This window comes from Carcharhinus amblyrhynchos, chromosome 19 (assembly GCF_965287045.1).
Source record: "Carcharhinus amblyrhynchos chromosome 19, sCarAmb.v2.hapA, whole genome shotgun sequence".
Classification (NCBI taxonomy): Eukaryota; Metazoa; Chordata; class Chondrichthyes; order Carcharhiniformes; family Carcharhinidae; genus Carcharhinus; species Carcharhinus amblyrhynchos.
The window spans coordinates 52,104,566-52,118,775 of NC_137342.1; the positions used below are offsets into that span (position 1 = coordinate 52,104,566).

Consider the following 14,210-nt stretch of genomic DNA (forward strand, 5'->3'; position numbering starts at 1 on the left):
CACACCTGATTTGGGAAAAGATAGTAATGAAATTCAGCAAAAAATTAGAAAATAGCTACAAAGTGTACACTTTCTATTCAAATATTTCTGACACAATTTATCTGTCAGCAACTCCAGTTACTATGAGACTATGGCAGACATTACCAGATTCAGATATTTTCTAACAACTCTGCTTCTGCCTGAGAGTTTAATATAAAATTAAGTGGGGACCACAAAACATTTTGGTATGGAGCTTTGTGGGCATTGTCCCACATGAGAAAAAAATTATAGTTATCAGAACCATCTGTTTTCTGTTGCCAAGCCACTTTTTTAATCCAATCAAAGGCCTGGAAACAGCTACTACGTAGATTACAGAGAGTGTGGGAAATCTACACAAATAGTAAAGGAAACCAAACTCTCTAATCTTCCCTCATGGCTAATCCTCATTACACGTGGGATCTGTCATCTTGCAGTTTCCTCCACTCTCTGTAGTATAAGTCTTTTTTCTGTGGCGTAGAGTGCATAGTATTGTAAGTGTGGTCCAGCCAATGTATAACGTCAGCCAGTATTGAGGTCAGAATTAGTTCTACCTCGAGCAGTTAAACAAACAACAAAACAGAAGACGACTTTGATCTTTTTATTTAATGCTTACTCTGTTCAAAGTTTCCACATTTAAAGGATCAATGCAGTTTTAAAGTTCAACGAAACATCCCCAGGAACTCAGGAATACATTCCTCCAAAATGCCAACAGTTTGTTTTTAAACAATGCCTTTAATGTAATAAAATGTCCCAAGGTGCTTCACGACAAACAGAATTTGATATTGAACCACAGGAAATATTGGGGCACAGGTTCTGAGAAAGAGGAACTGATGGAGAACACTGGGGAGAATCTTCCAGAGCTTTGGACCTGGCAGCGAAAAGACATGGCCCCAGCTAATGGTGCAAGTATAGCCAGGAATGCACCAGAGGAGAGGCCAGAATTTGAGGAGTGCAGGGTTCATAGGGCTGGAGGATGTTCGAGATGGGGGAGGGTGAGGCCATTGAAGGTTTAAACACAAGAATGAGAATTTTAAAATTCAGAAATCAATGTAGATAATCAATAAAGAGGATTTGGTTTTGGGATACAAGCAACAGGGTTTTGGTCAAGCTCAGGTTTCTGGAGAACATTTGTTTTCAGGTTAGTCTTGCTTAAGACTGTGCATTTCATGTTGCACTCAACTCCGGAATGTGTTTCAATAAATCCCCACTTTGGGGTCACTGCCTTTGAAAAGAAAGAAAAGACTTACATTTATCTGTCACTTATCATGACCATTGGACTGCTTAAAGCTGCTTGCAGCAAATGAGCTCTTTGAAGTGTGGTCACTGCTATAACAGGAAACACAGTAACCTACTTGCATTCAAACAATAATCACTAGACCAACAAAACGTATCATTTATAGGGCAGAATTTTACTGGCACGTCCACCCAAGTTTCACACGATCCCGCTGGAGGCCAACAGAGAATGCCGTTCTCCGAGCCGAGCCTGCCCCCGAATCGGGGCTGGCATGCCGGTAAAATTCCAGCCATAGAGTTCAAAGGGGAGAAAGAAACGAGAGAGTGCTGAATATAGTCATAACTAGGGTGTGGAGAAAGATCAGCTTAATATGATGTAGGTCTATTCAAAAGTCTGATGGCAGCACAGAAGAAACTGTTCTTAAGTTAGTTGGTGCGTGATCTGACTTTTGTATCTTTTTCCTGGCAGAAGAAGGTGGAAGAGAAAATGTCTGGGGTGCGTGGGGGTCCTTGATTATGCTGGCTGTTTTACTGAGGCAGCGGGAAGTGTAGACAGAGTCAATGGATGGGAGGCTGGTTTCCATGATGGACTGGGCTACATTCATAAACTTTTGTAGTTTCTTGTGGTCTTATTTAGCGCAGGAGCCGTACCAATCAGTAATACATCCGGAAAGGACACTTTCTATGGTGTAATTAGAGCAAGAACCTGTGAAAGACTGTTTGAAAATATGTGATGTTTTGTGTGTTAAGTGTGTTTTTTGTGCTGAAGAAAGTGAGGAAATGAGACAGACTGAGTTTTGACGCCCAGAGACTAGTTTTCAGGGATTCCATTCTGTTGACTCAGTCTTCTTTGTTCCAAAATCAAGTCTGTGATTATCCAATAGTGAGATCCTGACCATTGCTCAATAACCAATGTTACTGAGCGAGCTTCAGATTATTCAGCTACGGCCAAAATATCAGCAGGCCAGCGTGAAATAATTTCCAGTCAAACACAACAGAAGTTTGAACATGAAGTTTCCCCCACGTTGCCTCAATGTCTTACTCCCTGTAGAATTATCCAATGGGATCATCAGTGTTTCCACTGAGTGGGACTGACAGCCCAGTGCTGTTTTATATATATAAAGATAAATTATACAATACTTTGCCTTCATGGCTTGCAAGAAACAATCACAATTCCTCATTTATTTTGGTTAAAGTAAATACATTTTAGGATTGATCTCTTCCTGGTTTGTTCCTTCTGGTATCAGTAAATGCAGAGAACATTTTAACAGTTTTAGCATCACTAGAAAACAATTCTTTTTCTTGATATTCTCATTTTCCCGTCACTCAAAGGAGCCAAGGACAAACTGACAGCCTTTAACTGAAATTCTCGAATTCAGCTGAACCAGCAAGTGAGGTTCATATCTCACTGTGACCTCTGGCTCAGTAACAATGAATTTACTGCCTCAGTTAAGATCACCAAGTCAAAATCCTGGGACTCCCTGTCTAACAGCACGGTCAGTGCAACCAACCCAGGCAGACTGCTGTGGTTTAAGGAGACCGCTCACCACCAGGGCAAATAGGAAGGGGCGAGAATAACTTGTGTTGCCAGCAACTGCCAAAGCCCAAATCAAAGAATAATGCACCATGACAGCTGCTATTTAACTTGCCTTAAAGCCTGGTATTTATTTTGATTTTTACTGAGCAGAACTCCCAGTGATGTTGATATTTATGATTGGCAGGTATGAACAGTGAAGTGGAAGAGAAGCTGATCTTTGGCATTGAATTTAACTCCACTTTCCTGGAGTGTATCCCTAAATCCCAGCAAGCATCGATCCACTGGTTTGTTCAGCGGTCCCGGGATGAACCTCGTGAGGAGGTACGTGGTGTGAATGCTGGGTTGTTTGCTTTCAGTTTTAATGCTGAGTGAAACTTGTCCTTTTGTCTGTACAATTTTGCTAATGAGGCCCTTTTCTGAACAAGCTGTGGATAGTGAGTAAGGAGTGTGCAGTGGGATATGAGTAAAGAGACATTGGGGCTGATTTTCCAGCTCAGCTCCACTCCACGCAGGTACAAATCCATTATAGCTGGAAACTCTCGCTTTGGAGACGTAATGGGAATTGTGTTGGGGGTATCCCCGGTCAGTTCATGCTCAACAATGGCACGGGCCTGATTACCGTTCACTTAAATATTCAAAATTGGCTTCACACTGTGTCACCCTGGAACGTCACATATTCCCACCTGGAATCATAATGTCAAACTGGCGGGAAACACTATGGTCCCCAAAAATGGAGATCAGATGTGATGGCCATACCAGGAGACACCAGGTACTCAGGAATCTGCTACCCATCAGCAACCTGGCATTGCTACCCCGGGAGCAGGGTTTAGAGGGGATAAGGCCTGTGGGTAACCCCATGGAATGATGGGGAGGCCCAAACCTTTTTTTGTTGATTTTTGGTTTGATTTATTATTGTCACACGTATTAGTATACTGTGAAAAGTATTGTTTCTTGTGCATTATACAGACAAAGCATACCATTCATAGACAAACAAATGAGAGAGTGCAATATATATAGTTTTCCAGTTATAACTAGGGTGTAGAGAAAGATCAACGTAATGCAAGGAAGCCCATTCAAAAGCCTGACAGCAGCAGTGAAGGAACTGTTCTAGAGTCAGTTGGTATGTGACCTCAGACTTTTGTATCTTTTTCCCAACGGATGAAGGTGGAAGAGGGAATGTTCAGGATGCATGGGGTCCTTAATTCTGCTGGCTGCTTTTCCAAAGTGGGAAGTGTAGACAATGCTGGTGACTGGGGGAACGGTCTTCAGTGTTGATTTGAGATAGCGTTCTTTAACAAGGGCACCCTGATGTCTGTGATGCCAGGGTTACAGGCATCTTTAAGCTCCACCCCTCACAATGATGGCACAAAACATGCCCCCTGCTTTAAAATGGCAAAGTGTGGGAAGGTCTGGATGGAAATCCTGCCTGTTTTTCTGGAAGAAATGCAACATTTTTCAGTCTGAACCTGACACTTTGCCATTTTTTGGGATATGTCAGTCCCAGGTTTTATAGATGACATTTCTGAAACAAACGGTGAGTTTGATGAAATGTGTGTCAGTCACAGGGTTTCTGGTAACACTGGTAAGTGAAAGATGCAGAATGGGCACTTGTGGATTGTCTTGCCTGCCTCTCCTTTCTATAGGAACACTGGGCTGTATAATGGGCACAATGCTGGAGTTTAATATCAACCCTGCTGTGGTCAGGATAATAAACTGAAATTTCACTCTGCTTGTTTTAGAGAATTAGCCTGGGTTACTATGAAAGCTGTAAGAAATGCATTTCTCCATATTCTTACCTTGTGTCAGATTATCGGTAACTCCAGGTTAATGCATTTCCCACAGCAACAATGTGGTGCTAGCCATTGACCATTGAAAGGCTATTGAAAGCCAGTAATGTAGCCAGGCAAAGGGCCAGAGACACCAGTGAAACTTCATCATAATTCCAACATTATTAAAGATTTGTGGATACAATCTAAGCAGAATCTTAAGCAAAACACGGACAACTAATATAATCATGCATTGCAGAATTGCAATATTTAAAGATACACTTAAATATCTATGCACTCGCACTAGTGTATAACTAAATACCCAAGAAAAACTGATATCACAAGTTCTGAGATATCTGCCTAGGCCACTTTGATGTAAGGATTATTCTCTAGCTTGTCGCTTGGGGGTCCATCTGAAGTTATCCACTTTGGTGGCAAAAACAGAAAGGAAGATTATCATCTGAATGGTGGCAGTTTAGGAAAAGGGGAAGTGTAATGTGACCTGGGTGTCATGGTGGAACAGTCACTGAAGGTTAGCATGCAGGTACAGCAGGGAGTGAGAAAAGCTAATGGCATGCTGGCCTTCATAGCAAAAGGATTTGAGTATAGCATAAGGATGTCTTGCTGCAGTAATACAGGACTTTGGAGAGGCCACACCTTGAGTATTGTGTGCAGTTTTGGCCTCCTAGTCTGAGGAAGGACATTCTTGCTAACGAGGGAGTCCAGCAAAGGTTCACCAGACTGATTCCTGGAATGGCAGGACAGACACATGAAGAGAGACTGGATCGACTGGGTTTGTACTCACTGGAATTTAGAAGAATGAAAAGGGATCGCATAGAAACATATAAAATCCTGGTGGGAATGGACAGGCTGGATGTGGAAAGAATGATCCTGATGGTGGGGAAGTGCAGAACTAGGGGTCACAGTCTAAGAATAAGGAGTGAGCCAATCAAGACTGAGATGAGGAAGAACTTCTTCACTCAGAGAGTTGTGAACCTGTGGAATTCTCTCCCACAGAAAGCTGTTGGGGGCCGGTTCATTAGATATGTTCAAGAGGGAGCTGGACGTGGCCCTTGTGGCTGAAGGGATCAAGGGATATGGAGAGAAAGTGGAGTGGGAAACTGAAAGTACATGATCAGCCATGATCATATTGAATGGTAGTGCAGGCTCGAGGGGGCAAATGGCCTACTCCTGCAGCTATTTTCTATGTTTTTTTGCAGAGGTTAGTCTGCAATTATTGCTGACAACCCATTTCTTGAAGCACCAATCCTTTTATATCCTTTTTCTTAGGTCTGAAAAAACGGTTTATGTTAACCACAAGATGCTGGTCACAGACATGGCAATCACCATCTGGCCTTTTGTTAAGATATTATCTTATCTTATAATTATCTCTTCATTTGTTAGTTGTTTATTCTCTTATCGGCCTGAGTTTACAACTCTGTGGTCAGAACTGCTTACTTCTGTATTCCTCTGAGGCATGTCAAGCATGTTTTGAAGCTTTGGGGTGGCACTGCTGCCCCACAATGCCAGGGACCGAAGTTCAATTCCAGCTTCGGGTCACTGTCTGTGTGGAGTTTGCACATTCTCCCCATGTCTGTGTGGGTTTCCTCCCGGTGTTCCAGTTTCCTCCCACACTCCAAAGATAAGCGGGTTAGGTTGATTTGCATAATAAATTGCTCCTTAGTGTCAGGGGATTAGCAGGGTAAACATGTGGGGTTAAGGGTATAGGGCCTGGGTGGGATTGTGGTCAGTGCAGACTTGATGGGCTGAATGGCCTCCTTCTGCACTGTAGGGATTCTATGAATTCTGTAGCATAACCGTTTGACCATTTTCCCCATCATGCTCTGAATTAGAGCCTTAGCCGTAGGGTGTGCAGCTATTTATCAATAGCACCATAGACAGGAATAGATTTACTCCCAGGTAAAGCTCCGGTGATACAGGGTGACAGCTGGCCCATTGATCCTCCCAGCAGAAGGCCCAGTCACTTTTTGGACTCAGTTTCTCTGGCCGTTGGTCAGTAAGCTGCGAGTGGGAATGATGTTCTCCCTGGCTGTGCCTGAGTTCCACTTTGGGAGGAGTTAGATCCACAGGGAGAATCCAATCTTGCAAGGACTGAGAGAGCTGGAGTCACCGGCTGCCTATGGTTCCCGCATTAATGTTAGTCAGCCAGCTGTACAAAAGTTCAGTCCAACTTACCTGTGAGATCTCTTTGACTGGGCTGTCAGCTAACACTGGGCAGAGTGTGCACAGCACGTACATCACCCAGTAGTGCCCTCTCATGGCATATAAAGCCCTTAGCACCTCATCATTCTTTTCAAACTGGAGGCCTGTGGCCAGCGGTGTTCCTCAGGGATCAGTGCTGGGTCCACTGTTATTTGTCATTTATATTAATGATTTGGATGAGAATATAGGAGTCGTGATTAATAGGTTTGCAAATGACACCAAGATTAGTGACATAACGGACAGTGAAGAAGGTTGTCTCAGATTGCAACGGGATCTTAATCAATTGGGCCAGTGGGCTGACGAATGGTAGATGAAGTTTAATTTAGATAAATGCGAGGTGATGCATTTTAACCAGGGCAGGACTTACTCAGTTTATGGTAAGGCATTGGGGAGAGTTACAGAATAAAGAGATCTAGGGGTATATAGTCATAACTCCTTGAAAGTGGAGTCACAGGTGGATAGAGTGGTGAAGAAGGCATTCAGCATGCTTGGTTTCATTGGTCAGAACATTGAATACAGGAGTTGGGACGTCTTGTTGAAGTTGTACAAGACATTGGTAAGGCCACACTTGGGATATTGTGTACAGTTCTGGTCACCATATTATAGAAAGGAGATTGTTAAACTAGAAAGAGTGCAGAAAAGATTTACTAGGATGTTACTGGGACTTGATGCATTGAGTTATAAGGAGAGGCTGGATAGACTGGGACTTTTTTCCTCTGGAACGTAAAAGGCTCAGGGGTGATCTTATAGAGGTCCATAAAATAATGAGGGGCACAGATCAACTAGACAGTCAATATATTTTCCCAAAGTCAGGGGAGTCTAAAACTAGAGGGCATAGGATTAAGGTGAGAGGGGAAAGATACAAGAGGGTCCAGAGAGGTAATTTTTTCACACAGAGGGTGGTGAGTGTCTGGAACAAGCTGCCAGAGATAGTAGTAGAGGCGGGTACAATTTTGTCTTTTAAAAATCATTTAGACAGTTACATGGGTAAGATGGGTATAGAGGGATATGGGCCAAATGTGGGCAATTGGGATTAGCTTCAGGTTAAAAAAAAGGGCGGCATGGACAAGTTGGGCCGAAGGGCCGGTGTCCATGCTGTAAACTTTATGATCTGATCCCAACCTGCACCTTATGAGGACTTGTTGCAGCCCAGCTACCCTGTGATAGGTCCAGACTGCAGATTGATGGAGGAAATGGGGCAATAAATAATTTCTAACAATTTCTGGGCATTACTGCCCCATTCTCACCCATCGGTACCCCAGCATTCTCCTAAACCAATCCATTCAAACTGAAACAATAACAAAAAGTGCTAGAAAATCTCAGCAGGTGTGGCCGCATCTATGGAGAGAGAAAGATAAGACTTGATATTTTGAGTCCAATTTGATTTCTTCAGAATTCCTTTTGCTTTTATTTGGTTTTTTATTCTGCTGGATCTGAGACATTTCATACCTGCTCCGATTGACTGGAATTACTTGGAATGCACGCGTGGAGGAAGAAAGTTAATTTAGTGATTGGTACGGTTGAATGCACTCTATCTGTCATTTACATTAGCATTCTCACGCAGAATTAAATCTCATTGGGATATAAACACTGAAGTATTTCAATCTGGCACTTCAAAGCCATTTGGAACTATCTGTTGTAAGTGTTTCTGCACATGTTCAGTGGGCTTTCTTCATGTTCCTTTAAAAGCTGCTTTGATGTTGTGTAAACACAATTTTCTCAAGGAGCGAGGTGGCCAGTGTTACCTGTAGGGCACATTTCTCCCACTCCTGATTTATAACCTTTCAGACTTTCCTGAGGGCCCTCACCTCCTGAAATCTCTTCATGGAAGCAGAGCAACTCCGATTGATTTGCACTGGTGCAGCCTGAGACTGAGACACATCTGTGAAACGGCGACTCAGCCGAAGTAAGCTCCATTTACGACCAGTGCCCCGAAACTATTGTAACTAATTGTTCAGAATAGAGCCTGAAACTCATTCAGAAGGTAATGAGAATATGGAACTCGTTACCATGTGGAGGGGAAACAAAGTAAGGACATGAGAAGTAATGGGATAGGAGGATATACAGACAGGATGAGATGAATCAGGAGGAACCTCATGTGGTGCATAAATGCTAGCATTGTCAAGTTGGGCCGAATGGCCTGCTTCTGTCCCATAATTTGAATGCAGTAGATTGCACAGAGAGTGAAAGTCAGTCGGACTAGTTGCAGCTGTGTGCTCACAGCTGGCCAAGAAACACACTGAGTCATCATTGGCCTCTCACTCGATTCGAGGACGATGTCCACTCAGGGTCATGAGTTTCTGCAGTGGGTCTTCATGTAACTGAACAGAATGATTCCCGATTCACAGACCTTTGGGTGCAGTGGAATCCGGGATTTACTTCCCTTTTTTCCTTATCCACCACTGCTCTGCCTCATCAGTAAGACGCTGTGACTCAAAGTGCAATGCAGCTTGATGGATTTTGAGTGATCGGTTGTGAGTTCCTCTCGGTTATTAATATCAAAGTTGCTGTACTTCAAGGAGAGCGTCAGAGTGTCGATGGAATGTTTTCCTTGACCGGCTCTGGAACGATGGCCATTTGAGAGTTGAGAAACCAGGAGGTGTTGGCATTTCTGGCAGTCCGGTCGCATTGTCCAGTTCGTCAAATTGGTTTCTTCAGGAGCTTTGCCTGAATACTTGTGGAACTCGCTTCAAGAAGGACATTGCGGTTTGGTCTGGTTGCCACACTACCAGAAGGATGTGGTGACTTTGGAGGGAGTATAGAAAAGATTAACCAGGATGTTGCCTGGTATGGAGGGTATTAGCTATGGGGAGGGATTGAATAAACTGGGATTGTTCTCCCTGGAAAGACAGAGGCTGAGGGGTGACCTGATAGAAGGTTATAAAATTATGAGGAATATGGATAGAGTGAACAGATGGAAGCTTTTTCCCAGAACAGAAATGACAATTACAAGAGAGCACAAGTTCAAGATAAGGGGGGAAATGTTCAGTGGAGATGTGCGGGGGGAGGTTTGTAACACAGAGGGTGATTGGGGCCTAGAATGCACTGCCAAATGAGGCAGATATATTAGCAACATTTAAGATTTGTCTGGATAGACACATGAACAAGTGGGGAACAGAGGGATATAGGTGGTTGGTCTAGATAGGACAATGTGATCGGTGCAGGCTTGGTGGGCTGAAGGGCCTGTTCCCATGCTGTACTGTTCTGTCCTTTATTTGAAAATCAAACATTTATGGGTATTGCTGGTACACTCAGTATAGCACGAGACAACTACAATGGGACTTCTTTTGACTTGTGAAGGTCAAACATTCAATGCTGCAGTTTTTAGGATCCTGAGCTGCTGCAGTTTGTCCAGTGTTTGATCCCCTTGTCAATATCACCTACAAATATTTCAACAGGTAAAGAGTAACTGAAGCTTGTGTTGGGTGCTCGAGAATGAGTCTGGGGAATTGATAATGGGAAATGGTGGAGATTGTATAAACAACGTTTTGTGTCTGTCTTCACTGTGGAATATTAATAAAACTTCCCAAAGTTATCTGAAAATCAGGAAATGAATGGGTAATGGAACTTAAAATTATCATCATCATTAGAGAGGAGATGCTGCCAAAATAATTCGACTTAAAAGTAACAAGCCTCCAGGACCTGATGGCCTATACCCGAGGATCTTAAAAGAATTTGCTGCAAAGATTGTTGATATATTGGTTATAGTCTTCCAAACTTCTGTAGATTGGTGAATTGGAAAACAGCTAACATAATAGCTTTATTCATGAAAGGAAGGAGGCAGAAAGCAGGAAGCCACGGGCCAGTTAGTCTCAGAGCTACTGTTGTAAATTTTCTAGAATCCATTATTAAGGAGATTCATAGCAGGATATTTGGAAAATCATTATGTGATCAGACAGAGTCAACATGGCTTTAGAAGGAAAATCCTATTTAACTTACTTATTAAGAGTTCTTTTGAGGAAGTAACAAATAAGATGGATAAAGGGGAATTGGTAGATGTGGTGCACTTGAATTTCAAAAAGGCTAAGGATAAGGTTCTACACAAAGGTTACAACACAAAATAACATCTCATGATGTAGTGAGTAACCAATAAAGGATTGGTTACCTAATAGGAAGCAGAGAGTAGGGATAAATGTTCAGGTTGGCAAGGTGGAATTAGTGGAGTGCTGCAGGGATCAGTGCTGGAGTCTCAACTATTAACATTCTACATCAATAACTTGGATGTACATATGATAGCTACATTTGTCGATGACATGAAGATAGATAGAAAGTGAGTTGTCAAGATTTGGTAGCGAGTCCTCTGGACTCATTCACCCTGCCACTGCTGCCAGCGAGAACAGAGAATTTGGAACTCAGCCAAAACTCCATTCACTGCGACTGGGATTCTCCATTCTCTGGACTCAGAATGACACTCTGTAACTGCTTGAATTATGTAGGGATGGACAATAAATGAGGCCTTGCTGCAAACCTCCATATCCTGCTGCTGCATTTATTGTCAGTTATTTTTATCTGGAGTTTTATTTGTTTTCTCACTTGCTCCTTGACTGATTCAACATCTATTTGAGGCTCAAAGTGAATATTATTACAGGGTTGATTAACCAGGTTAGTGATAGTGAAACATTGAAGTAGTTAGTGAAGCTAAAACGATGAACTCCCCTGAGCTCTGAAAAACTGCAGTGATTAACATTTCCATCTGTTACCATTAATTCATTCCGTTTTGTACTTTTTAATATTCTGATTTCATAAAGTGGGAAACATTCTTGATAAAATAAAAACAGAAAATGCTGGAGAAACTCAGGTGATCTGGCAGCATTTGTGGTGATAGAGAGATAGAAGCCGGAACTCTGCCACCTGGCTTGCCACAGGATCGGAGCGGGCGCGGGCCTGACAATGGAAATCTCCGTTGACCACAGGCGAGAATTTCCAGTCTCACCGAAGCTAGGCTGTAAAATCCCGTCCAGCATTAACAGTTCAGCTTGATGTAGATCTGCTGAATTTTTCTAGCATTTTCTACTTTTATCTGGTTTCTAATCACTTACCCTGAAACGCAACGTGAGTCACTTTATGTATTGTTGAGCCAACTGGTCAGTTACGTGATATCATTCTGATAAAATGCTGCACTGTTCTTGTTAACTCTTCTTAAGTAAAACAAAAACTAGATTTAAAAAAAAACATCGATTTATCAACTTTTTAAATAGTGATAATCAAGAAACCTGATTGGAAGATATGATATATAATGCCTGTGGTAGTCAGCAAATCTCCTAAGTATTGCCTTTTGGTCATTAAGTTTACTCTATGTCTTCAGTTGTGATACAAAGAGTCTTCAATACAGTTTTAAAAACATGATCATATTCTACACTGGAATAGATTGATTCAGACAGATTGTGCCAAATGATTTAATGATCTTGAAATGAAACATATGGGAACATTTATCATATCCAACAATGCATAAGCAGTTGGCAAAACTTTAATATTGGTCACCTGAAGATTCCACAGACATAGAGAGCCAAGGGCGGGAGGGGGGTGGGGGGGGGCGTTGGTGGTGCGGGTTGTGAGGTGTGGGGGGGGGCGGGTGGTGAGGTCCCTGTGTGGCTCACTGGAAATGCATAGAAAATAAACATAGAAAATAGGTGTAGGAGTGGGACATTTAGCCCTTTGAGCTGCTACACAAAATACACTACCTGCTTTGTGATTGATATACAAGCTTGCAAAATCCTTGGCTTAATCTCCTACTTGTCCTGACTTAGTCAAGTCCTGGCAGGTAAGTGCTGAAAGGTTGCAGTTATGCCCAATGTTCCTACTTGATACCTGAGCTTTTGATTACTAGATATGAAACATAGAGTCTTGCTGAGATGCTGTTTCATTCCAAACTCTGTAAGCTTGTCCAAAGTTTTGCTATTTATACCCTAAGTCCCATTTACCCTGTCACCTTTGACCTACATTGACTCTTGGTCAAGCAATATCTCATATTTTAAAAATCCCATCCTGCCGACTTTGCCCTTTCTCTGTAACCTCCTCCAGCCCCACAACCACCCGGGATATCTACTTATCTAATTCTGGCCCTCTAGCATCCCTAGTTTTAATTGCTTCATCCCTGTCACCTCCAGCTATCTGTACATGACACCAGTGGGAAAGCCCTACTGAATGGCCAGTGGCTCAATACAGGACAGACTAGCTGATAAAAATGAAACATCACAACAAGCGCTACTAGGTTGTTTTTATCAGATGTCTAAACATGAGGTTATCATTATGATCAGATTGGTGTTACAGAATCCAAGTCAGTTTGTTATGAAGAAGGATTTGATTTGGAGTTTAAATACCTATAAGTAGTCATAAAATTAAATTTCACTATTAAATAGTTTCAAACCCAAAACTGGAGGCAGGGTGGGGCAAATATCTCAGTAAAACTATACAAACTGTTTGATCTTTTACGCACAATCCTTATTTTCCATGTTTATTTCTCAGAATGATATACCAGCTGTGTCAGAGTAGAAAATGTAATAATGATATAGCAGCCTTTCAGAAGATGGTGAAGCTGTAATCCCAACTACCAGATCTGTCACAATTATTAACACACATTGTTGTTTCTTGTACGCTGTACAGACAAAGTGTACCGTTCATAGAGAAGGAAAGGATAGAGTGCAGAATGTAGTGTTACAGTCATAACTAGGGTGTAGAGAAAGATCAACTCAATGCGAGGTAGGTCCATTCAAAAGTCTGACAGCAGTTGGTACGTGACCTCAGACTTTTATATCTTTTTCCCGAAGGAAGAGGGTGGAAGAGAGAATGTCCGGGGTGCATGGGGTCCTTATTAATGCTGGCTGCTTTGCCAAGGCAGTGGGAAGTGTAGACAGAGTCAATGGATGGGACTGAACATGTCCCTGCCTACTAGGCTTATCTATAACCCTCTATCCTACTAAGATCCATGTACTTATCCAAAAGTCTATCGAATCCTCCTCCACCACCACTGCCGGCAGCCGATTCCACGCACCCACCACCCTCTGAGTGATAAACTTACCCCTGACATCCCCTCTGTACCTACTCCCCAGCACCTTAAACCTGTGTCCTCTTGTGGCAGCCATTTCAGCCCTGGCATAAAACCTCTGAGAATCCACCCGATCAATACCTCTCAACATCTTATACACTTATACAGAACAAAAATAATAAAAGTTTATTTTATCATCTAATAAGTTTTATATGGAATGAATAATTGTGATATGGGGGTGGGGGGTGGTGGTCCATACATTTTTTTTTTATCAACAGGATGGGGTTCTCGAACAAGTTATTTGATAATTCCACAATAAGGAACAGGGTCATGCAGTATTAGTGCTTTGCCACCAGGTGTCACCAATGCTTCATCACAACAACAATTTTTATTTATATAGCACCTAAAATGTCCTCAAGTTGTTTACATGGGTGTTAGAAAGCAAATA

General features: G+C 42.4%; 1 protein-coding gene across 3 annotated transcripts in view; it reads left to right on the top strand.

The window, feature by feature from the left end:
• The window catches only part of sema3d (sema domain, immunoglobulin domain (Ig), short basic domain, secreted, (semaphorin) 3D), a 305,816-nt gene that overhangs the window by 256,281 nt on the left and 35,325 nt on the right, over window positions 1–14,210 (top strand). For all 3 annotated transcript variants that reach the window (XM_080207776.1, XM_080207777.1, XM_080207778.1), the window contains one exon: window positions 2,973–3,109. In XM_080207776.1, coding sequence (XP_080063902.1) covers window positions 2,973–3,109 — 137 coding nt within the window. The remainder of the gene's footprint in view (window positions 1–2,972; window positions 3,110–14,210) is intronic.